The 24,357-nt window shown below is 45.5% G+C and overlaps 1 protein-coding gene and 1 long non-coding RNA gene across 12 annotated transcripts in view; one reads left to right on the top strand and one right to left on the bottom strand.

Annotated features, from left to right (window-relative positions):
- Positions 1-18,055, top strand: part of LOC102148130 (cell adhesion molecule CEACAM6-like) — a 436,353-nt gene extending 418,298 nt beyond the window's left edge. For 4 of the 9 annotated variants that reach the window (XM_070224514.1, XM_070224512.1, XM_070224513.1 and 1 more), the window contains 3 exons: positions 3,481-3,837; positions 7,451-7,729; positions 8,136-8,509. In XM_070224514.1, the coding sequence (XP_070080615.1) occupies positions 3,481-3,837; positions 7,451-7,729; positions 8,136-8,509 (1,010 nt within the window). Of the gene's footprint in view, positions 1-2,282; positions 2,601-3,480; positions 3,838-7,450; positions 7,730-8,135; positions 8,510-13,458 lie in introns of those variants that run through there. The other 5 variants (XR_011422391.1, XR_011422390.1, XM_070224518.1 and 2 more) reach the window with 5 other exon arrangements.
- The window catches only part of LOC111775444 (uncharacterized), a 49,401-nt gene continuing 29,743 nt past the window's right edge, over positions 4,700-24,357 (bottom strand). For all 3 annotated transcript variants that reach the window (XR_011422423.1, XR_002811132.2, XR_011422424.1), the window contains 3 exons: positions 7,555-8,811; positions 5,937-6,170; positions 4,700-5,060 (listed from right to left, as the gene is read on the bottom strand). This is a non-coding gene — a long non-coding RNA (uncharacterized lncRNA). The remainder of the gene's footprint in view (positions 5,061-5,936; positions 6,171-7,554; positions 8,812-24,357) is intronic.

The raw sequence follows: 24,357 nt of genomic DNA, 5'->3' as shown, positions 1-24,357 counted from the left end.
ACTGTATGGTGTGAGTTAGGGCCTAAATTCATATTTTTTCCTCCAAGAAATATTCATATCTGTGTTTTTTGTGAGTGTGCACAAGTGTGTGCAGATACGTATATGTGCGTGCATGAGTGGGTGTATATGAGAATGTATGTTTATATGGAAATATTTTAACTATAAACTAAATTTCCTTTAACGGTTATGGTACAGGTCAGGTTTCCTATTTCTTCTTGAGTTAGTTTTTGTTATTTCTAACTTTTCAAGAAGGTTGTCAATTTTGTCTAAATTATCAACTGTATTGCCATGAAGATTTTTAAGGGCTTCTCAATCCTGCTTCAGCTGTAGTTATATACGCCCTTTCCAACTACAAACAGGGCTTATTTGTGCTTCCCCTATTGTTGGGTTGACTTCTTTGTCCTTAAAAGACCATTCCAGGACATTATCCTCATTCCTACTACCTAGAAAGGGAAGGCCTTTTGGTCAGTATGTGTTCCCCACCATCCTGAAGCAGCTGCCTATCTATCATTTTCGTGACCTGGTAGAAAGTATTATCCTTTCTTCCTTTGAATCTCAAATACAACACTAGAGGCAGCTCCTGAACCTTCTCCCAGACCCAACCACCCGCAACCAGCCCCAGGAAGAGCAGAGGCCTTCCCTGGTTCTCAAGATAGTGGAGGTTGCTCTCCTGGCTGCTAGCTCCAGACATCTGCTTTGTCGCATGTCCACGTGACATCAGCCTGGAGGGCCCAGGGCACCCTCCTACAGCCACAATGCCAAACATCACCAGAACCCTGTGCACTTCAGTAGGACCCCAGTGGAACTTGGGGAGCCTCTGGAAGCCAAATCCCTGCCTGCAAGAATGCACCCCACCACCTGCTCCTCCAGGGCCCCTGCATGTGCACACCCGACCTGAGCCTGCACTGCATCCAGCGCACCGGCTAAGAGTATGGGTCACACCTGGACCACCTGCCAAGTGGCGGTCGGACTAGGACCCACCAGTCCACACCCATGGTGGTCATCTGGACTTGGGGGGTGCTTTCCCAGGAAGTCAGCCAGGCAGAGGACAGAGGCCCCAGGATGGTCAGGGAGCAGCTGGACAGGCTCTCAGCCACAGCTCAGCCAACACCCATGGAGAGGGAGTATCTCCCTGAAAAGTTCCCCCAAGGACCAGGTTGCCCACAGCCACTGACCTCCCACCCCCACTATCCTCTCACCTAGGACATGCAGGAAACCTTCCCCTTCACACTTGGGAACTGCAGCTCCTAAGACAACAGTACTGGGTCTCTGTCCCAGAAAGCAGAGGCCGGGCTGCTGAAACTCAGAGATGGAGGGCGGGTCCCCTCACGAGTCAGCACTCAGCTTGCCCCTTTCCCACCCACAGAGTCATCTCTCTGACCTTTCTCCTGGGAGTAAATCCCACCTTCCCAGTATATTTGAGGACATGCGAAAACCCTAGTGCCAGGCTGCGTTTCTGTGTCACAAATAGAAATAATCCCCTGGGTTTGGAGATCCCTGGGTCTCTGTGTGGTGCTGACAGACCCAACGCCAGGACACAGCAGAGGCCAATGTTGCGGGAAGGGTGGGTCATCGTCTCAGGGGACAGGGATTCCCATCAGCCTTGTTGTTGAAAGTGTGCTCCACAGGCCAGTGTGATCAGTATCACTTGAGAGCTTGTAAGATACAGACTTTCGGGTCCACCCCACACCTGCCGGGTCAGAATCTGCATCTTAACAGAATCTTCTGAGTCTGAACAAGAGAAAGAGAGAAGCTACCCCTCCCCTACAAAATGGAGTCTCAGCCTGGCTGGGTATCCACAAACCCGGGCAGCAGCTGAAGTAGCATTTTTAAGGTGTTAGCTGGGTGTTGACAATCATTTTAAAGTTCCGCAGGTGATTCTGGAACCCAGCAGGGGTGACATCCTTGTGACAAGAGTTCCTGATGTAGCTGCAGTAGTCCTGCTGTGAAGGAAAAAGTCAAACGTGAAAGAGAAAAGGCTTCAGGAGAGCCTGACTGTGCATCCTGACTCAGAGTTGGGATCGCCAAGGACACCAATGCCCAGGCTTGTGCTTGTTCAAACAAGGGTGTGTGTGTGTGTGTGTGTGTGTGTGTGTGTGTAGGAGGAACCACAGAAAAGGTTTCAGGAGAGCCTGACTGTGCATCCTGAGTCAGAGTTGGGATTGCCAAGGACACTAATGCCCAGGCTTGTGCTTGTTCAAACAAGGGTGTGTGTGTGTGTGTGTGCGTGTAGGAGGAATCACAGCTAAAGGCAGAGAGGCCTCCACAATTCCCAGGGAACCAAAATGTAGACAGAAAGGAAAGGGGAAGGAGGAGAAGCGGGAGGCTGGAATGAGATGAGAGAGAGGGAGGGTCCTGAGCAGAGAGGCTGCCTCCAGCGCATGTGACCCAGCTAAAGACTCCTGCCCCTGGAGGAGGCTCAGGGCAGAGGAAGGAAGGACAGCAGAGCTGAAGCACCTGGACAGCAGGGCTTGTGAGCATTTTGGGATCCCAAGCTCTTCTCACAGAGGGAGGGACAGAACAGGCAGCAGACACCATGGAGCCCCCCTCAGCCCCTCCTCACAGAGGGCACATCCCCTGGCAGGGGCTTCTGCTGGCAGGTGAGAGGGGATGATACCCTGAGGGTGGGTGGGAGATGGGAGAACAGAGACTGACTGGAGTCTCCTGGGGAGAACAGGACCCTGAGAGGGGACAGAGGACTTCTGCTTGGACCTGAGGGGAGGGGACATACAGGAGCAGAGTAGGATGGGGGCTGTGGACTCAGCAAGAGGAAAAGCTTAGTGAGCTGGAATTCGTGAGGAGCAGGAAAAACTCAATTGCTATATTGTTTTCAAGTTACATTATGAAAATAAGATGACTGTATCAGAGTGACAATTCAGAAAAAAAATAACCATAGGCACTAAACATTGTCCTTACTAATAAGCCTCAGAAATTGACAAATAAACACCAGGATGTGGAGGGCCCTGGAAATATTCATTCATCCACAGGTGTTTGCAGCCTGTTCCAAGCACTGGATCACAACAAGATCAGACAAGTCCCTATCCTCAGGAGCTCACATTATGTGGGTATGAGGAGAGATAAGCAAAGAGATCTAGAATGTGATGTTAGGGACTGACATTGTCATGAAGGGAACAGAGCATGGAATGGTCAGAAAGTGAAGACAGGGGTCTTTAGAGCAGGTGGTAGGGAAGGCGTCTCCCAAGGATACTCCTGAGAGCAAGCAGGGCTCTGAAGGCAGTGAGGGAGTAAATCAGGTAGACACCTGGGGAAGAGCACGGGGAACAGAGGAAATAACAAGTTCAAAGGGGTTGAAGTAATGGTGATCATGCTGCTGACCTTGACCAACAGGAGACACACACATACACACACACGCCCCAAGTCTAGGAGATGAAGAGAACTTCTCAGGACCTACAGCCTCATCTTTCTATCCCAATGTGTACATCCAAATATTGATTGATCTCACTCTCTCTTCCCTCCTAGCCTCACTCATAAGCTTCTGGAACCTGCCCACCACTGCCCAACTCACTATTGAATCGGTGCCGACCGATGCTGCTGAAGGGAAGGAAGTTCTTCTAGTTGTACACAATCTGCCTGGGAATCTCCTAGGCTATGGCTGGTTCAAAGGGGAAATAGATTCCAATCAACAAATTGCATCATATGTGATAGACACACAAGAAATGACACCAGGGCCTGTAAACAATGGTCAAGAGATAATATTCCCCAATGGATCACTGCTGTTCCAGAATGTCACCCAGGAGGACACAGGATACTACACCCTACCAGTCATAAAGATAAATTTTCAAAGTGAACTAGGAACTGGACAGCTCCACGTATACCGTGAGTGATCTCTCTCAGATTTCTGGGAGTTGGGTGGGGTGAATTCTACTTTACACACATGGGATTAACAGGCCGGGACTGTGCCTACATCCCCTTCTGTATTATGTCTCATGCTGAGGTTTGAGCATTTAGTGCAGGGCACACACAGTAGAGACAAACATCATAAGATCAGAATACCCTTCTCAGAATCCAGCCCCTGCAGACATTGTTGCAGAGAGAAGGACAGTCTGACGGGAGTAACTCAGCAGAGGGAGGTCAGTCTCAGTCCAGCTCCCTGGGCCCCTCCCCGTGAACATGACCCTAAGGAAGGTCCTGCACAGCTTGATCAGAGCCTGGCCTGAGGGGCCCCCTTGGATCCTCAGAGAGAAGCTCAGCCCTGGGAAACCTCTGCCCAGACCCCTGTCCCAGGTATCGTGACTCCAGTGACCCTGGGGTGCCTGTGCTAGGGTTAGATTTTAGCCTCCTGGGCAGGGCTGACTGGGAGCAATGATTTCCTGGCTGCCCAAGTCCCGAAGTTCCTGAGCTGGTCACCAGCCAGGGCTTGGCCTTAAGAGCCACATCTGGGCAGGGGCGGAGTCTGATCCTTCGCCTGAGACTTGGCATGGATAGGACAGATGGAGAAGGTCCCCAGGCCGTTAGCCAACTGTGCTAGGACATACAGGACTCTACAAGATGGTCGCCATCCCCAGGGAGGAACAGAGGACAGAAGATGCTCCTGGCAGCTCCTCATGTACCTAGGATCAGGCCCAAGCAGCTCTCTGTCTCTTGAATGCCGTTTATTTGGGTAGCTCTTACATACTAAGCTTTAGGTCAGGTATTTGAGGATATTTTAAGGTTAATTCAGACAACTTGGTAACTGAGAGGCCATTTACTTCATTTTATTTAGGGGAAACTGAAGCACAGAGAGACAGAGTCCCTGAATCATGGTCACACAGACCATGAACAGTAGATCAGAGTCATGGCAAGATCTTTGTGCAATCACAGCCCCGACCTCTGCACCACCCTGGGGCCTTATCAAGCACTTATGGACCCCAAGAACAGCCATTGGATCAGATCCTTTCTTCTCAAGCATCCACAGCTCTAGGTAGATTTTCTGGTTTGTATAGTGACAGTAAATGGAGAATTAGTCTGATTTTACTCAAGAACCAAATTATCTTCATCAACGATCAGAGTCAGTGCAGAGATGTCCAGGCCTCCCATTCTGGTGGCTGATCCACAGCTCCCTGAAATGGACTTGATATCATTTATTTGTTTCCTGATGTGCTGGTATCACCCCCACTGGAGTATAAAGGAAAGGACTTTGCTTTCTTACTCCCCACTCTATACCTGCAACCATCATAGGTCCCAACAACTCAATTGCTCTTTCATGAGGGAGGCAAGGAATGAAATGTAAATGAATGATCCCTAATCTCTTCACAGACTGGAACTTGGATGCAGGACCCTAGGAGGTTATGGCCACACTTGTTCTCTGTCACTCCGGAGGCTGAGACCCTTGTTACATTTCTCTGACCACCAGCCCCTAAGGCCACTCTGAGAGAAGAGTCTCATGACTGTGGGGCTGCTCAGCCATGGCAGGGTTTTTAAGGCTGTTCTGGCCCTGTCCCTAGGGCAACAAAAGGCTCTTGGTGACTTGGGACTTGGAAGTCACTTGTAACCCCCACTGCTCACAACCTTGGATGTTTCTGGCTCTCTTTGCTCCTCCCACATCCTTCATCTTCCTCCCCATTCATTCCAGCTGTCCCTGTTCTGCACAGCTTCCCCCGCTCTTAAGCCTCCCTGGATTCTCCCACTGACACTTGTGGTCAGGCTCTCCCTCCAGGGCAATGGTAAAGGACACAGAAATCAGTGGGAGCAGCAGCCCCTTGAGGTTCCATCATGAGCTAATTTCCCCAGGTCACCAGAAGAATGAGCTTCCACTGTGTCACCATCCAGGGCCCTTTCCCTCCATGATGTCAACAAGTGGAATGTAACGTGACGGGGACATGTGACTTCTCAATCTACTCTCTACATGATTCAACCAGGGATTCAAAGGCAGAAGGACAGGTCTGCAGTCCCCAAAAGCTCACAGGCTCATTTCACCCCTTTGACTCCTTACTCACATCCTCATCCTGGTGAGGCTCCCATTCTTCCAGTGGTTCCTGAGAACTTTCCAAGGTGGGGCTGGCCAGACCCTGCACCATCTGACTGGTTTATTTCCTGTTTCACACACATAGGTCCTCATGATGACACTTTTACCACACGGCAGGATGCTCTCAGATGGTGAGATCCACCAGGTACTATCCTTTCACTTAGAGGCTGACCAATTTGGATGAATTTGATCAAACTTACGTTGCCTGAGGTCAAAAGACAACCACATACAAGCATTAGACCTTCTTTCCATTTTGCATGACTGTCCTTATAAATTGGTGACAAGGACCTATTTCCTAAATTTACTAACATAACACATATCATTTTGACTAATTTGGTAGCATTCCTCCCTTTATATAACAGAAACACCTCAGACCATCCCCCTGATCAATTCTGTCCTCTTAACAGGACTCTACCCAGGAAGCCACTGATTTCAAAGCAACTTTAGCATCTTCCTTTGAGTATTATGTGATCCTGGTTGGACTGCAGAACTTGGTCTATGACCTTTAGTGCTTGCTAGAGAGAGATCCCTCCAGAAACTGGTCTTAGATCTTTGGGGCATTAATATTCATTTTCAATATGGAAACAATTTTACTTCTCAGATTTCTGTCTCATAATTGTGTTTACAAATGGTCCATGAGGGCTAGATTCTCCCTCCCTTTCCACTGGATACCCTTTCTGCACTTGAAAACATCCACTTGTATTTCAGGAAAGATCAACACGGTACTCACTACCCTCTCAAGTGGGAGAAGAGGCTTTAAAGATAAAGGGCAGAGCAGATGGCTCTGCTGCCAAAGCCAGCCAGCCCCTGCCTGTCCCACTCACACTTTTCTGGATCATTTCTAGTCTTAACTCTGCTTATGACATCACTGCCTCATGCCAGTCACCGTGGAACACCTGGGCAGACCTGCCCTACTTCATGGCCCTGCAGCGTGAGCGCTGAACTGACTTCTGGGCTTTCTCTGATCTCCCCATTTAGTAATTCTGCTTGAATACCCAGTTATAGGCTTCGCTGCTCAGGCCCCTTTTGGCTTAAGAACTATAGGAAGGCCCATCATTACCCATCTCTAGGATAATCCTGGAAAACAAGGCCTCAGGAAAAACACATCTATGCTAAGTGATGTAGGTCTGTGTAATAGAAAGGGCCTCAGCACCCACACTTTCCAGGGGAAGACCCCAAGTTTGGTCAGAAGTTAGCTGGTTAGTGAAGAGCCATGAGAAGCCCTGGGTGGTCTCTGACTCCCAGTCCTGTTTCTTTTCATGACTAACCCTGATGCTTATTTGACTTCTCCCAGACAGAGCAGGCAGGCTTACTTTCTCTGAGCACACAGATCCTTATGCATTTGCCTTGGAATGCACAGACCTGCCTTATTCCTTTAAGGACTTGGGTTGACTGAGAGGTGAGAAATGCCAACTCTGATTGAAGATGACTTTGGAGGAATCAAAGGTGCCACACAGGGTAATATTCTCTCTGTTATCTGTGCAGCGGAGTTAACCAAACCCAACATCACATGCAACAGCTCCAACCCCGTGGAGCACAGGGACCCTATAGTGTTAACATGTGAACCTGAGACTCAGAACACCACCTACCTGTGGTCGATCAACAATCAGAGCCTCCCGGACAGCGCCTGGCTGAAGCTGTCCCCAGACAACAGGACTCTCACTTTACTCCATGTCACGAGGAATGACACAGGACCCTATGAGTGTGAAACCTGGAACCCAGTGAGTGCTCGTCGCAGTGACCCATTCTACCTCAATGTTCTCTGTGAGTAACTTCTGTCCCTTGCTGACCCAGGCTGTCCACCCAAAAACACTGCCAGAGGCCAAGCTACATCTGTCCCTCTCAGGTCCATGTAGACAAACCCTCACCCCTGGACACCAGCATGGCCATGACTTGCTGTCTCAGACAAATCTGGGCAGGCCCAGCCTTGAGCCAAGACTAGGAAGGGATGGGCTGCTCCTGTCTTGAGGTGCTCAGGACCAGCAATCTGTGATGGGAGAAACAGGTTAATGTCTCAGACTCAGTATGAGTGAACACAGAAGGGTCAAGGTTGGGAGTTTTTAAAACAGGTTGTGACCCAGCTCAGTAGGATACAATGGCCTTTGTACAGACTAGGAGATTCCCCTTCTCTCTGATTATATCACATGTGGCTTTATTCTGTTTGCTCCAGATGGCCCGGATGCCCCCACCATTTCCCCCTCAGACTCCTATTACCAGCAAGGGGCAAACCTCAGCCTCTCCTGCCACGCGGCCTCTAACCCACCTGCACGGTATTCTTGGCTTATCAACGGGAGGCCCCAGCAATCCACCCAGGAGCTCTTTATCCCCAACATCAGTGCGAATGACAGTGGATCCTACACCTGCCTCGTCCATAACTCTGTCACTGGCCTCAATAGGACCACAGTCAAGACCATCACAGTCTCTGGTAAGTGGCTCCCTGGACCATCGACAACAGGCTCTGAGGTGGAAATGTCTGGTTTTCAGAAAAGAGCCTGCAGGAAGTTATTTCCTATCCTGTTTCCATGGACACAAGCAATCCCATAAGTATCCCTGAACCCTCACAACTACATCCACAGACCCTTCTTTCCCTTGCTCTCTGATTTCCCAGGGAAGATGCGGGTCCAGCCTGGAATGCGGGGAGGGGGTTCTCTCACTCCCAGAAAGTCCCATACGGTGCAGGGGGCTTCACAGCGGGAGAAGGAAGAAGATCATTCTGCTCCAGGCTCGCCTTACGATTGAGTCTGCTCTGATGCTACCTGTGGTGGGACAGGGGCGTGTAGAGAAGGTACAGGGGTGGCCTGTCCTCAATTCGGCCAAATCGACATCAGATCCTTTTTCAGTCCAGGCTGCAGGAAAATGGGAAAAGAGTAAGCCTTGGTGCAGACTCCTCTGAGTTGTGTCCTGGCTCTGAAGTCACCAATTATATGACACTGTGTGGCACCAACACATATGTATAACAAAGGGAAACAGTGAATTATGGTTCACACTGGAAAGACAGGCAGATTCTTCCATGAAGACCCTTCACAGGACAGAAGGAGCAGTGCCCAAAAGCTTATAGTTTACAAAGAGGGCTAAGAGTGCCAGACTTTTGTTAAAAGTATGACCAATTCTCTCTAGAGATTTCCTTCTCTGTGATTCAGTACACAGGCCAGGAAGTAAAAGTGCTATTCAGATTGTGAAATCCTTTAGATTGGAACTTTTCCAGGTCCTAAGGGCATGAAGACTGGCTGGGCCATGCTCATTATCTAATAAAGTATTTAACAAAAGAAATGCCTTCTCTTCTCTGTTTAAAGTTACCATACTAAAGAGCAGGCCTGACCATTCATAAAGTCACAGAGAGCTCTAGCAAAGGGTCACACACAAGGCAATGGGAGGGGGCTGGCCCTATGGCCGAATGGTTAGAGTTCCAGGTGCTCTGCTTCAGCGACCTGGGTTTGTGGGTTCAGATCCTGGCCGTGGACGTACTCCACTCAACAGCCATGCTTTGGAGGCATCCCACATACAAAATAGAGGAAGATTGGCACAGATGTTAGCTCAGGGCTAGTCTTCCTCAAGCAAAAAAAGAGGAAGATTAGTAATGGATATCAGCTCAGGGTGAATCCTCCTCATTGAAAAAAAAAAATGGGTGGAGAAAAATGGTATCTCATTGTGGTTTTAATTTGTATTTCCCTAATGATTAGTGATGCTGAGCATCTTTTCACTGATTATTGGCCATTTGTAAACCTTCTTTGGAGAAATGCGTATTTGGTTCCTCTGCCCACTTTTATACTGGGTTGTTTTTTGTTGTTTTGTTGAGTTGTAGTTGTTCTTTATATATTTTGGATATTAATCCCTTGTCAGATATATGATTTGCCAATGATTTCTCCCATTCTGTGGGTTGTCTTTTCACTTTGCTGAAAGTGTTCTTTGCTGCACAAATTTTTAAATTTTCATACAGTCCAATTTATCTATTTTTTCTTTGTTGCCTGTGCTTTTGGTTTCCTATCCAAGAAATCATTGCCAAATTAGATGTCATGAAGCACTCACTCTCTGTTTTCTTTCTAAGCATTTTATAGTTTTAGCTTTCACATTTAGGTCTTTTGAAGCATTGTCAGTTAACTTTTTGTGCATAGTGTTAGATAAGCTTTCAACTTCATTATTTTGCATGGATATACAGTTTTCCCAGTACCATTTGTTGAAAAGACTGTCCTCTCCCCATTGAATGATCTTCACACCCTTGTCAAAAATCATCTGACCTTATTTGTAAAGGTTTATTTCCAGGTTTTGTATTCCACTGGTCAATATGTCTGTGTTTATGCTAGTACCATACTGTTTTGATTCCTGTAGTTTTGTGGGGTTTTTTTTTCTGCTTTATCTCCCCAAATCCCCCTGGTACATAGTTGTATATCTTAGTTTCAGATCCTTCTAGTTGTGGCATGTGGGACGCTGCCTCAACGTGGCCTGACGAGTGGTGCCATGTCCGTGCCCAGGATTTGAACCGGCAAAACCCTGGGCCGCCACAGCAGAGCACGCAAACTTAAACACTCAGCCACGGGGCTGGCCCCAGATTACTGTAGTTTTGTAGCAATTTTTGAAATCAGGAAGTGTGAGTTGGCCAACTTGTTCTTCTTTTTCCAGATTGTCTATTTGGGGCTCTTGAAATTCCATAGGAATTTTAGGATGGATTTTCCTATTTCTGCTAAAAAAGGTCATTGGGATTTTGATAAAGATTGCATTGAATGTGTAGATTATTTTGGATAGTATTGTCATCTTAACAATATTAAGTCTTATAATCCATGAACATGGAATGCCTTTCCATTTATGTCTTCTTTAATTACTTTCAGCAGTGTTTTTGTACTTTTTCAGAGTGTAAATCTTTCAACTCCCTGGTTAAGTTAATTCCTAAGTATTTATTCTTTTTGATGCTACTGTAAATAAAATTTTCTTAGTTTCCTTTTCAAATTGTTCATTACTCACTTATAGAAACACAACTGATTTTTTACGTGTTGATGCAGTATCCTGCAGCTTTGCTGAATTTGTTAGTTCTAAGAGTTTTTTGTGGGAACTTTAGTGTTTTCTAAATATAAGGACGTATCATCTACAAACAGATCATTTTACTTCTCATTTCCAATTTAGATGACTTTTATTTCTTTTTATTGCCTAATTGTTGGCTAGGACTTCCAATACTATTTTGAATAGAAGTGGTAAAATCAGGCATCCATGACTTGTCCTTGATCTTAGAGCAAAAACTTTGTCTTTCACCACTGACTATGATGTTAGGTGTGGGTTTTTTATATATGACTTGCATTATGTTGACTTAGTTTCCCTCTATTCCTAGTTTGAGTGTTTTTATCATGAAAGAACATTGAATTTTGTCAAATGCTTTTACTGATTCAATCTCCTTACTAATTATAGGACCATTCATATTTTCTATTTCTTTAGGATTCCATCTTGGAAGGGTTTGTGTTTCTAGGAATTTGTCCATTTATCTAGGCTATCCAATTTGATGGCATATAACAATTCCTGGGACTCTTAAAATTCTTATTTCCTGTAGAATTGGTAGTAATGTCTCCACTTTCATTCCTGATGTTAGTAATTTGAATCTTCTCTCTCTTTTTCTTAGTCAATCTAGTTATAGGCTAGTCAATTCTGTTAATCTTTTTTGAAAATCCAACTTTTGGTTTTGTTGATTTTCTCTATTGTTTTTCCACTTTCTATATTACTTATCTCCACTCTAATCTTTATTATTTCCTTCCTTCTGCTAGCTTTGGACTTAGTTTGTTCTTCTTTTCTAGTTCCTTAGGTTGTAAAGTTAAGTTGTTGATATGAGATCTTTCTTCCTTTTTAAGGGAAGCATTTACATTTATAAATTTCTTGCACAAGATTCTTAACTTGTCTGAGCCTCAGTGCTCAACTGAAAATTGCAATGAGTACAGTTGACCTCCGTATCCACAGCTTCTATATCCATGATTCAACCAATTGCAGATTGAAAGACCTACTATGGTTGCATCTATACTGAACGTGTGTAGACTTCTATTTATATAGCATTTACATTGTAAGAAGTATTATAAGTGACGTAGAGATGATTTAAAGTATATGGGAGGATGTGTGTAGGTTATATGCAAAAACTACACCATTCTATATAATGGACTAGAGCATCTACGGATTATGGTAATCCACAGGGGCTCCTGAATCAATCCCCCATGGATAAAGACAGATGACTGTACCTGCTTAATGATATTGTTTTGAAGATTTAATGTAATAATCAATTAAACTTTTAGCAAAATGCCATTTTCAGAGGAAATGTTCCATAGGTATTAGCTGCTATTATTACTCTATTATCATTAGCTTCTATGAACTCAGGAAGTCCTAGGGTCAAGGATTACTTGACTCTAGATCTACCATTTACTAGAAATCCGAATTTAGGTAAGTTTTTTCACCACTGTAAACCTATGTTTTCTCATCTGTAAAATGGAAACAATGTCTATCTGACAGCTCTATTATATGAATCAAATGATATATATGTAAATTATATAGCTAAAGGCTGTCACAGTACCTCGTAGTACTTGCTAACATTAGCATTAATCATCAGTCTTGAGTTGACAACAGAAATAGAAAAGAAGAAACAGATGCAAAAGGAAAAATACATTAGGTAGAGGGGAGGTATAACACAAAAAACCACTGGGACATGGTTACTGACTAAACATAGGAGAGAAAAAAGGAGTTGAATGCAAAGTTTCATGTCTTCTATGTTAGTTTTCCTTCTGAGATGCAGCCAAGAGGGGATCAGACATACAATTCATTTATTGGGGAAAATGCCTGTAAAGGATAGTGGGGCAGGAGTGGGAGGAGCCTGGGGGATTCCACAAACCACAGACAGACCATGATGCATGATCCCTGTGAAGGAGAAAGAGAAGGAAGGAAGCTTTAGTTTGCAGTGCAGCTCTAAGAAAGCGTCTACAAGGCTGACAGGGAGTCCTTGAGCTAAAGTCACCCATCAGGGGAAGATCGTTTCTCACAGATTTGGGATTGCTTTCATATCCCTGCTGGGAGCCTGTGGGAAGGGTGGTCTTGTGTGGTGAATGGAGACGGTGAATTCAGAGTGCACTAGCCCAGGCCTTCTGTCAATTAAGTCCCCACCACAAGAGACCTGAGAGGGACATATTCATGGCTGCCACACCTGGTACACAGAAAAAGATGCACCCACGGAAAGGTGGGAAGTTATAACATACAAAGGACACATCAGCCTTTCTCACATTTCCAGAGACTTCAAAAATATCTGAGTACAGAAAGGTCAGGGTGAAATTAAGGCAAGTGTGACCACCAATTTGGAAATAGAGAAAAGATTTGCAAGGACATAGTAAGCTAATCACCTCACAGCAACTGTCCCACAGGAATTTTATCCCTTGAAGGAACAAGTAGAGACTACTCTATGTTGAGAGTTGTTTCCCAGGGCACCCCCACTGTAAAATAATGTCATCTTCAGCCAGTCTTATATTTTATTTCCATTACAGATGTTCCAACACAAGGAAATGCTGCTGGCCTCTCAGCTGGGGCTATTGACGACATCATGGTTGGATTCCTGGCTGGGATAGCTCTGAAGGCTCCGGTGTACTTTCTGCACATTTAAAACATTAGAGAGTATGATGGCCATTCTTAGTGTTTCACTTTCTCCAAGGCTAACTGCCATGCTTGGGAGAGGGAAGGAGACTTTAATTTAGTCTTTGGGCCTGGATCTGTTCCTCCCTCCTAAACCTCTGCTTCTCAGCACTAATTCCTGTGGGTCTCTTCCTCCCTGGTCTTCATGTTTCCTATACCCCACTGTCTCTTGGCCATGGTTATTCCCATCCCCATCTGGTTTAGAGGTGGCAGATCAAATTATGTCCCTCTGTCCCCAAGTCAGGGAGGCCAAAGTCCAAGAAGGAAAACAAATGAGGAAATGAAAGGAGGGGCAGGAGAAACGGAGTCATGTGCTCTGTTGGCTGTAGCAGCAGGAGGGAGAGACATGACAGGAAGAGAACCCAAGGAAAGGCAGAAATAACCAAAGGCCTCTTGGGCAAAATAAAGTGAGAAAAAGACAGCATCTACCTACAAGGGCAGAAAGATGTCAGGTTAGAAGTAGGCTCAGAAGCACTTGATGAATAATGGAACTAAATGTTCACATCCAGCAAACAGGAAAGGAGCAAACACAAGAAAGAATCATGAGTAGACTGAGGAAGGAGGCCCTGAGAGGAAAGGCAGTATCTACCATGATATAAATGAACATTGAAGAGCCCCAAAGAATTATCAGCTGGCAGTGTCCTTCCTCACTCAAGGAGCAAAGATCCTATGCTCAGGAATAGCAGTTCCAGTGTCTGATATTTATATAGGTCAAGTGGCCAGTGCAATCTCACAGAGCACAAACCCTCAGCCTCCAACCACAGTAAGTAAAGCCACTCACCTCTGAGAGCTGGTGTGTTCCACCACGTGCCCTGCCCTAGCAGGGAATCCTGGATTCCCAAACCATTCCCTACCTTCTGAACGTTTAGAGGGGATCTCCACTTCCCAACATTAAGTTGGCATAGGTCCTCACACCCTTCCTAGCCACAACAGATTCCCCTGAGATATAGCCCCAGGAGAGATGGTCACTCTGCTTAAGCCACATAGGTCTGAGGAAGATGGACCTGTTTCCAGGAGCCACTTCCTCATCCTCCTGCTTCCCCCTCCTGCCCATTTACAGATGTGGGCATTCTCTTTTGGTGAGACTTTCCCTGTCTTGTGGTGCTCTGGGAGCTGTGGGCTCAATGCCCTGCCTTGCCACTGAAGCCTGTTGCTGAGAAACACATCAGGGAAAAAAATCAAGGTCTTATGACCTGAAAAAAATCTTCAGAACTGGATGGAGGCATCCTCTGGCTCTACTCTTGCCGCTCCTCTGGTACTAATGCCCTGGGTCTGGACCACAGACTCTGAGGGAAGCCAATTCCTTAAGTGATCATGGGCCACCTCCCCACTCCACCTTCCCACCACCTGCCACCTCCTTCAGGGAGAAAGCACATCTTAGGAACACCATTGTTCTAAGAACATAAGTCAGCTTTGTATTTCCATGAGTTGGTAACTCTTCTTTTGCTTCCCTGGGTCAGGGCCACTCTGACAACCCCCTTATCAAGGTAAGCACATCCAGTTTCACTGTTTCACTTTCTCATGGAAATATCTCTGTTTAGAATGGGTTATACTTGAAGACACCAATGTGAGACCAGGTTTGGGTCAAAGTTCCTCGATGTAGCAGCAAACAAAGAAGGGTTGGTAACAACTCCCATGAGTCTACCTCATTGCAAGCACGGCTCTTTGGAATTACCACCATCCTGTGTTTGAATCCTTGCTGAGACTGTTAGTAGCTCTGTGATCTTGGACAAGTAGCTTAACATTTCAGATCCTCATTTTGTCATCTAACACATGGGCATGCTGCCTACTTCGAAGAGAAGCTGAAGGAATTCAATGAGATACAAATGTACAGCACCCAGCACGGTGCCCAACACAAAGAAGGCCTCAGTCATTCTCCCTCCTCTACCTTCAGGCTGACTCTGCTCTTACTCTCAAAGGATAATTTCCATTCCAGTGGGTCTGTGGCCTTCGTTTCTTTAATTTATAATAATTTTACCAAATTTTTCCCATCTTATCAAGTACATACATATATACCCTGAAATGTGCTTAAATCATAAATATAGTTTAACACTGTATGAATTTCCCCAAGTTAAACATACCCATGTAAGCAGCACCAAAATCAAGAAACAAAATCCTGTCCCCCAAAAACCCTCCACTTCCTTCCTTCCAAAGAGTAACCACTATCTTGACTTCTAATGCACTAGATTAGTTTTGCCTGTTTATGTTCTTACATAAATGAAAGACACAGTATATCCTTATATGTGTCTGGCTCCTTTCATTCAGACTTGTTTTGTGAGATTCAGTCATATTGTTGTATGCATTGGTAGTGTGCTCATTCTCATTGCTGTATCATCATATTCCATTGTATAAATACCATAATCTCTCGCTTCTAGTGATCACTCAACAGGATGTTAGCAAGCAAAGATAATGGTTGATAAAAGCCCTTCTCAAAAGCTAAAAATTTCAAAGTGGTGATAGCACGTGGTACTGAATCACACTAGACCAGGTGAGGGCCTGACCTATGACACTGATTTAACTGACTGCTGCTCATGCCTTTCAGATCGATGAAGTGGCATTTTCTTCCCTGAACTTCAATGCCCAGGAATCAAAGAAACCAACTTTAGCCTCCCCACCCTCATCAGCTACAGAAACAGTTTATTCAGAAGTAAAAAAGAAGTACTGCAACCTGCCCTGTTTGCTGCCCTGATGACATTCCAATCTTCTCATCCCCATCACTGGAAGGATAGCTTTACCCTCAAGGAAAAGAAGCTTCTTCCTCCACCCCACAACTTCCAAATGAGGCACCTCCAAGCTGCCCAGTCACAGCCCCTCCCTTCAGTGTCAATACATGAAAAGGTAAGGCTAGGAGTCTGTAGGAAACCCAGTCTTTCCAATCCTTGAACTTAGGCAAAGCATACCATGAGAGAAAGTTGCCAGAACATCCCTCCCCTCCCCCTCTCCTGACCTAAACTAGTTTTAAACTTAACTATTCAGAGCACAATAACCTCCCCGTCCCAGTCCTGTCTAACTTGAATTTGCCATAACCTTGAGACATATGTCTTTATCTACTGAAATGCATGTGCCAGAAAGGAATAGAGAAAAAGTAAAAGTAAAAACTTCTCCTGTGTCTACAAAGCCCAGGGTGAGCCCATGAGACACAGGAAAAGAAATATATAACCAATTCTGAACTAAGAAAAAATTCTACACATTTGTCCACTGCAGCATTGTCTACCCGTAGGACCAGGGCCTAAGAACCTTGCTGCTTAGCTGGAATACCACATAAGCCCATGGCTTGCCTGTCTTCAGAGAACTCACTAGAAGCAACTAGAAAAATTATTTTTCCAGTTTCACAGGTGAGTCCTAATGGAAAATGAAAAAAAAAATGCACGCAACTTTCAATCACTTTAAGGGCTTTATTCAAGTAAATGCCCACAGAAGGGGAGGTTACGGCTTTAGGGAGGAGTCAGCTGGTAACAGAGACAACTTGCTGGGAATCTGGGAAAGGAATCAGAGAGCTACCCTTCAGAGATTATTTAAATAAGTGTTAAAAATGCACAATTTACAGAATTGGGTTTTTTCTCTATAGTCTGAGACATTCTGCCATTTAATTTTTGTAACTGCTTATTTATGTGAGAGGGGTTATTTTTACTTAGCTTAGCTGTGTAAGTCAATCTGACTGCCTTAGATGAAAGAAGCCACCAAAACTCCTCAAGTCCCCTTGGCCAGGAGCTCCTCAAGGCTTTTATGTCAGGGGCTCCAAACAGAAAAGAAGAAGAAGCCATTTTCCTCATTCATGGCTAGAAATGGATCTAACTCAGTTTCCAGGCATCTCAGGCCAATCACCAGCCTCCATTCTACCCCCTGTATCCGCCTGTGTATGTTCTGTCAGCCCTACTCACTTTCTCAGGAAACTTTGGCCCCTGCTAAGGTGCATTTGGTCCTGTGAAGTGGGAGTGCTTGAAGGGAACACTGTCACTCATGCCATTGGCATCGTTTACAACCTAGAAAGCTGCACTGGTGTTGATGCCCCTTAGGACACAAGGGGAATATTATCACTGGGCCCTAGGCTTCTTGAAGACCCTGTGAAATTCGTTTTCCCCCATGGGGTCTATGAGTCCCAATGTGTCTTAGGATAAAAGGAAGGGCAGGACAAGGAGAGGCAAATGCACTTCCCACCCAGCCTTCTTCTGTACAGATGGAACCTCTTTGGGGCTGTTGAGAGAAAGGTTTTACTCAATATTTATTACTTGATCTCATGCTGTGTCTAAGAGACCCCCTCAAAGAGGGTTATTTGGGAGTTCTCTGTTCTCAGTACCTCTTTCAGGGTTTTCTAACCCTGACACACACTGTATGGACTTCCTCTCATCCACACTATTCTGTGTTGTTTAATTTTGCCTGGCTAAGGCTATTTTGGAATTATTTGTAAAATCTGCTCTATATTTATAATAAAAATTATATATCAGACGTCAACATGCTGCTTCATTGTCAATACTGCTTTAGACAATGTCTTCTTTACGGGCAGAAGAAAGAGAACTTGCTCAACTGGGCATCAGAGTAAGCCTATTTCTAAGTCTACAGATATTTGATCTAGTGATCAGAGAATTAGCTACATTCATTTGCACACCTGCTAACAAAGTGGGTCTATCTAGAATCAACAGGCCACATCTCCAACCTGTCTGGAAGAAACTGCCTGTCTTCCTCCCACAAAGAAGATGATTTCATGAGGAAAAGATCTCCCAGCATATTTCTTAGGGACAAATAACACTTCCCACACGGGTGGCTCCAGTGAATCAGATGCAGCAATACAGCTTTCATTCACAAGTGTCTCCACAGTTTCAATCACATAGAAATCTCTCTAGCACCTTCTATCTTCCTTGTCCCCAGTTCCTTTGTTCTGCCCCCTCAGAGGGTCAGATCTCTTCTGACCTGAATAACTGTCATTTATTAATTTCACTAAGTAGTAACCTGTTATCTCATTTCCTTCACTTCCAAGCCTGGAAAGATGTGTGCAGTCTTTCTCCTTCCTCATCACCTCATTCCTCAGGGGCTCTGCCATACTGCCTCCAGACCCAAGACTGCTGGAAGCAGCATAAAATCAGTATCCATCTTTGGCCAAATTCAAAGGTATATTCACCATGCTCACATTGTTCACTCTTAAAACATCCAAGACCACAAACAGCTTTTTCCTTCTTGGACGCTCTCCTCCTCCCATCCCCACTGACACACTGCACCCCCACACCAGAGTTAGTTCTCAGACCCTGCTTGAAACCCTCCAGTACCCTCTTTCCTTGGGTCAGTGACCTCTCTGCAGATGCCTCCTGCATCTCTATCTCTAGTCCCTGCCACTTCCGAGAACTCATCACATCCACTTTCAAATACCTTATGAAATTACTCCTTATTTAAACCAGCTTTGACTCAGAACTCACTGATTTTTCTCAGTGACAACACTATTTCCTCAGCCCTGGCTCTTTTGTTTCCCAGATTCAATACATCATCAGAGCCTGTTGATTCTTTTTTAACATCTCTCAATTGTGTTGTTCTCCCATTCCCACAAACCTAAATAACTCAGGCCCTCAACAACTCTGCTGCTGGAAGTACAGCTTGACTTCTTGTCTCTGGACTCTCTACTGAAATCTTCCTTGCATACTGCTGTCTCATTACCTTCCTAAAAACTGGTTCACTCTCCTACTCAGAATCCACAGTGGCCTACCCTGGCCAACCAGATAAGCTCACATTTCTTCCTCTTTACTAATATTTCTCACTTTTGTTACCACTACTCTCCAGTATAATTCCTCCATTCTAATTATATCTGTCTCCTTACCCCTTCCTGCTCCTCTACCCCATATTCACATACAATTCTTAGTCCCAATGACATGCCTGAAAACAAACACCAAACACGGCAATGTTCTCTCATAGAGGAGTTACCCACACCAGTCATCACAAGTCTGACCCCAGCGGGGAGGACCCTGTAGCGTTAATGTGTGAACCTGAGACACCAGACACAATGTACCTGTGATTGAGAATCTTTTCCTCATGATGTGTACATGAACTCCTATTAATCACCTACTGTGGTACAAGTCTCAGTGTTAGACTCCATGAAAGATACAGAAATGAGAAAGGCAGGGTCCCTATCAAGGAACATAAAGCCTAAGACACGAGATAAGACATGAGAAACTATTATAATACAAAGATAGAAAGGGGTAGATACCACAAGGGAAAGCAGAGAGACATCCATTAGGAAACATTGCTACACTTAGAATGACTGAGAAAATTTTAGAAACAACTGAGGCCCGGTGGTGCCGTGGTTAAGTTCGCACGTTCCGCTTCTCGGCAGCCCGGGGTTTGCCGGTTTGGATCCTGGGCGCGGACATGGCACCGCTTGGCACGCCATGCTGTGGTAGGTGTCCCACATATAAAGTAGAGGAAGATGGGCATGGATGTTAGCTCAGGGCCAATCTTTGTCAGCAAAAAGAGGAGGATTGACAGCAGATGTTAGCCCAGGGCTGGTCTTCCTCAAAAAAAATAAAATAAAATAAATGAATGAATGAATGAATCCAGTTCTGGTCTACCTGACTCCAAAGACACATGGACACCTGACACATCCAGTGCTTGAAACATCTCTCTGTCTCCCCTTTCTCTGTCTCTGTCTGTCTCTGTCTCTGTCTTTCTCTCTTGCTGAACTGTACTTAGGGAGAAGCTGGGCTGGTGAGGAGCTACAATAGGACCCAGGTTAGAATTAAGTTCCCAGGGTCATCCTGGAGAAGTAGAAACGTGCAGGGCCCAGAGCCAACCCTAAGAATGTGGGGTCTGGAAAAATTTAACTCACCCTACCCCCACTCATTTTACTCAAGTGACATCAGGCTATAAGGAATATCAAAGGCAGTATTGAAGGGGGAAAAAAGTCAAAAAAGGGCATCATGAAGCCTTAGGAGAAGTGAGTTTTCAACAGAGGTGGGAGTCCTGCCCCAGTTGACTTAGCGCTTCAATATGGTAGAGGGGATACCATATAGTAGAGGGGATATGGGCTTAGTACAAGTGCCATAGAAAAAAATTGTCACCTGTTGGTCTGAGCGTTTTTGCACATCTTTCTCTCTGCCCTACCCTTAGCTAATGCCCAACTTCCCGGTCTGAACATAGTAAAGTAACTCCAGTTCCCTAGAGACAATTCCACAAGGCCTCAAATTGCCCTGCCTGTCACTGCTAATGTTCTTAAGAGTAGCTAACAAATCCTGTTTCCAGTCCCTCAAGGAAATACACTCATTCTCCATCTCTGGGAGTGCTGGAGGGCACGCTCTCATAACTTGAGCCAGGAGATAAGTTGAGGGATGAACAGAGTTGCCATCCCCACCACACTACCTACCACAGCACTCCCTAAGGAGCCCAGGTTCCTTTTCCTGTCCTTCTGAATAGGAGAGTCAGAAAGTGCAAGGGCTGGACTCCTGCCCCACTCTCCTCCATCAGCCGCTCCAGCATCTCACCTCACCTGTCCGGTTCTGAGAGTCCCAAAGGCTACTAGTGAGATCGAGTTGGGTACTGAGGGAATTAGGTCCAGAAAGCCTTGTTCAAGAAAAGACCAACTATTAGCTGCTGAGGATAGGGATTGAATTTCATTTATCTTTGAAAATTCAGCACACCCACCCTTGGTAGGCAGGTGACGATAACAGTGAAATTAAATTGTTTTTAATGCTTAGAATGCCTAGATATTGGATAGAAACAAGTCACAAATTTGATCTGTTTCCTGTTTGTCAACATGTCTCTAATCTTCTCAAAACAGGATGATACCTCTGCCACAGAAGCTCTCACATCCTCTGGGTCCTACTCACAAATCCAGGGTGGTGATAGCTAAACAATCAACATCTATTTCTGAGAACTGACCTCAGACTATTCAGGCAGGTCTGGTGTTTCATCCTCCATCTCCCCACACTCTCATACTTTACAAATCCAAGAATAAAACAAGGTGAATTTCAGACCAGATTAAGGAAATTTCTAACATCTTTTAAATCAGCTCTTTGACAACACAAGTTACCAGTACATTGCGCAAAAGCAGACACACAAAGAGAGCAACCCCAGCCCCTGAATTACTTCCTCTCAGCATCAACTGCCATTGACCGCATACTCTGACCCACATGCACACACCCAGGCACAGGTAATACACTCAACACATACATAGCACCCACTCTAAACTCTTAAGTGGCAGCAACATACAAAACATTAGGACACCACATGGGTTCACATATGTGTTATGCTGACTCCAAGACAATTAAGAATATAACCCTACCCTACCCTTCACCATATGGGAATGCTGGGAGCTAGAGCATGCACATGTGTCTCTCTGGAACTGGAGCCCTGTGTGTTCTGCCAGGCTCTATAGGGAAAGAGGAAAACATGAAGCAGAGACCCTGATGGCTATGAGAATTCCCTGCTGTTTGTTTCAGGGACCCACAGGCAGGAAGCAGCCAGGAAAGTTATCAAACACTCATAATCCACTCCAGAAACTGAATGTGATGCTCAGGGGTAGGTTGTGGAGGAGGGGGGAGAACAGGGAGGGAAGTCCCATCAAACCAAAACATGAGAAGTCTGTGCGATGACAGGAAACCTACCAAGCAGGCCCTCCTTCCCCAGGGCCAAGGGGGCCCCAGGCTCCAGAGACTCTCCTCACCGCACCCACAGTGGGCATCTTCAGGCCACTGAAACACAGAGCTGTGCAGGAGGAGGTACCAACAGAACTCACTGCCTGCTCATTTGGGGGAAGGCAGGCACATGAGACAGAAATAAAGAAGCAGCATTCAGGGCTCTGTCACACCTGCCCCCGCCTCCCTGCTACTAATCACAGAATCATACCTCGAGAGCAAGAAGGAACGTGCAAGATTACATCACCCAAATCCAACAATTTTCAGATAAGAAAACTCAAGTGCCGAGTGAGTGAGTGACTTTCCCATGGTAACGAAGGAAACTGGTAGCTTAGCTGACACAGAACCAGCTCTCCTCAGGTTTGTCCCACACCCCTGGATCTCCCCAAGGCCACAGTGTGTGAAGAGCCAAAAATGTGAAGTGTATAAAACTCACTGTTGTCTTCACTCAAGGTAGAAATTGAAACTGGATCAGCCCTGCAAACCTGCTCGTGGATGAGAGAAAATTCACGTTTTCGCCTGTTTACCTGCATTGCCTGGCTCCGAGTCCTTAGGGAGATTAACCGTCCATTTCTGAAAAGATGGGGACATGTGCAGACCACTGCTGTGGGTGACAGGATTTCCACTTCACATCCCAGGCCGCAACTCCACTCTCCTCATCACGCTCTCAGCATGAAGCAGCTAAACTTCATAGGAAGCTCCCCCTCCACATGAGAGCCTGTCTGGGCCTGAGAGGAACCACAGGGCAACTCCTCCTCTCCCAGGGCACATCCCCCACTGAGCAGCGAACCACACCGTGTTCCCTTGACCTCTCCCATCTCTGTCCCACCCAGGGCACAGGCAGAGAAGTGAAACCCACCCCTGAGGGGGAGTGCAAGGGAAGAGGGTATAAAGAAGAGAGAAGCAAAGGAAGGGTGAAAGGAAAATGTGAATGCAAGACATTGTGTCAAAATACCTCCTCCAGCATTAACATCAGTGTGATTTCACCCATTCTCGGAATGGAATGCACTCCTCCAATAGCCCAGAGAAAGAAAGCAGCATAGACTACATTGTCAACTATACAGAGGGACAAGGCCCAAACTGCAGGTGACCAGAGAAGCCAAGAGTCCCATTGCCTTCCAGAACCAAGACACCCAGCCCCAACTCAGTAAATCTCAAATATCAGTGTTTGAGAAATTCTTTTATTTGGTCCAACGTGAGACCTAAAATCTCAATTTTTAACAAACATTCCAGATAATTCTCATACAGATGGTCTTAGAACCACTCTATGAGAAGTCTTACCTTATCACTTCCCCACTGGACTGCTGAGAGGTTAAGAGCACCTGCTATGGAGTCCCCCAGGCAGCCTGGCTGCAAATTCTTGTTCTAACTCATGAACTGCAAGGCCCTGGGCAAAGGATGACACCTTAGCCCCCTCATCTGCAACATGGGACTAATAAAAGCACCCAGTGCATGTGCTATGGTGAGAATCAAATGAGGTAGTCTAGTTATTTAAAGCGTTTAGCACACTGCCTGGCACATAGTAAGCACACAGTATTTGTTGGCTATTACTTGTTCTATTAGTACACACTGTTGCACTAGTCAGCTGTACGATAATTAGTAAGTACACCATGTTTTTTGGCTATTAGTATTTTATGTTGCAAAGTGTACATATAAAACATATTACTCCCAAGAAATTAACAGGTAATTTTTAACCTATAGGGAGCCTGCCAAGGAGATATCTAGACCTAGTAGACTAGCTATTAGCTTAATCCTTCTAACTTACTTCTTCCCCTTGGTCCTTTGTCTCAACCTTTCCCTTTCTGCCCTGTGGATACAGCGTTCTCAACAAAACTTGAAACTCAGATTGTGCTTTTATGCTTTATAATGAGTATTAAAGTGTACCATAGGATGTGTTTTGTTTGCATGTTCTTCTCTATTATTTACTCCAAAAGTCCTTCCTTTCCTTTAGGCAATTAATAAGTGAGCCCCAGGCTAAGAATATACATTTACGCCAAAAACCTGAAAAGTCACTCTGATCAATAGAGAAAAGGTTGATGAAGACTAGGATTCAGCCCTGTGGCTTGTGATGAGGACACCAGGCTGAGCAGCATCCCACAGGCACAGACTCTGGGTTCTCTCCCTCTTCTCTATCTTCGCCTG

This window comes from Equus caballus, chromosome 10 (assembly GCF_041296265.1).
Source record: "Equus caballus isolate H_3958 breed thoroughbred chromosome 10, TB-T2T, whole genome shotgun sequence".
In the NCBI taxonomy this organism is placed as follows: domain Eukaryota; kingdom Metazoa; phylum Chordata; class Mammalia; order Perissodactyla; family Equidae; genus Equus; species Equus caballus.
Note: the sequence above shows the minus strand (reverse complement) of the source record. Positions and strands in the feature narration are given on the sequence as shown.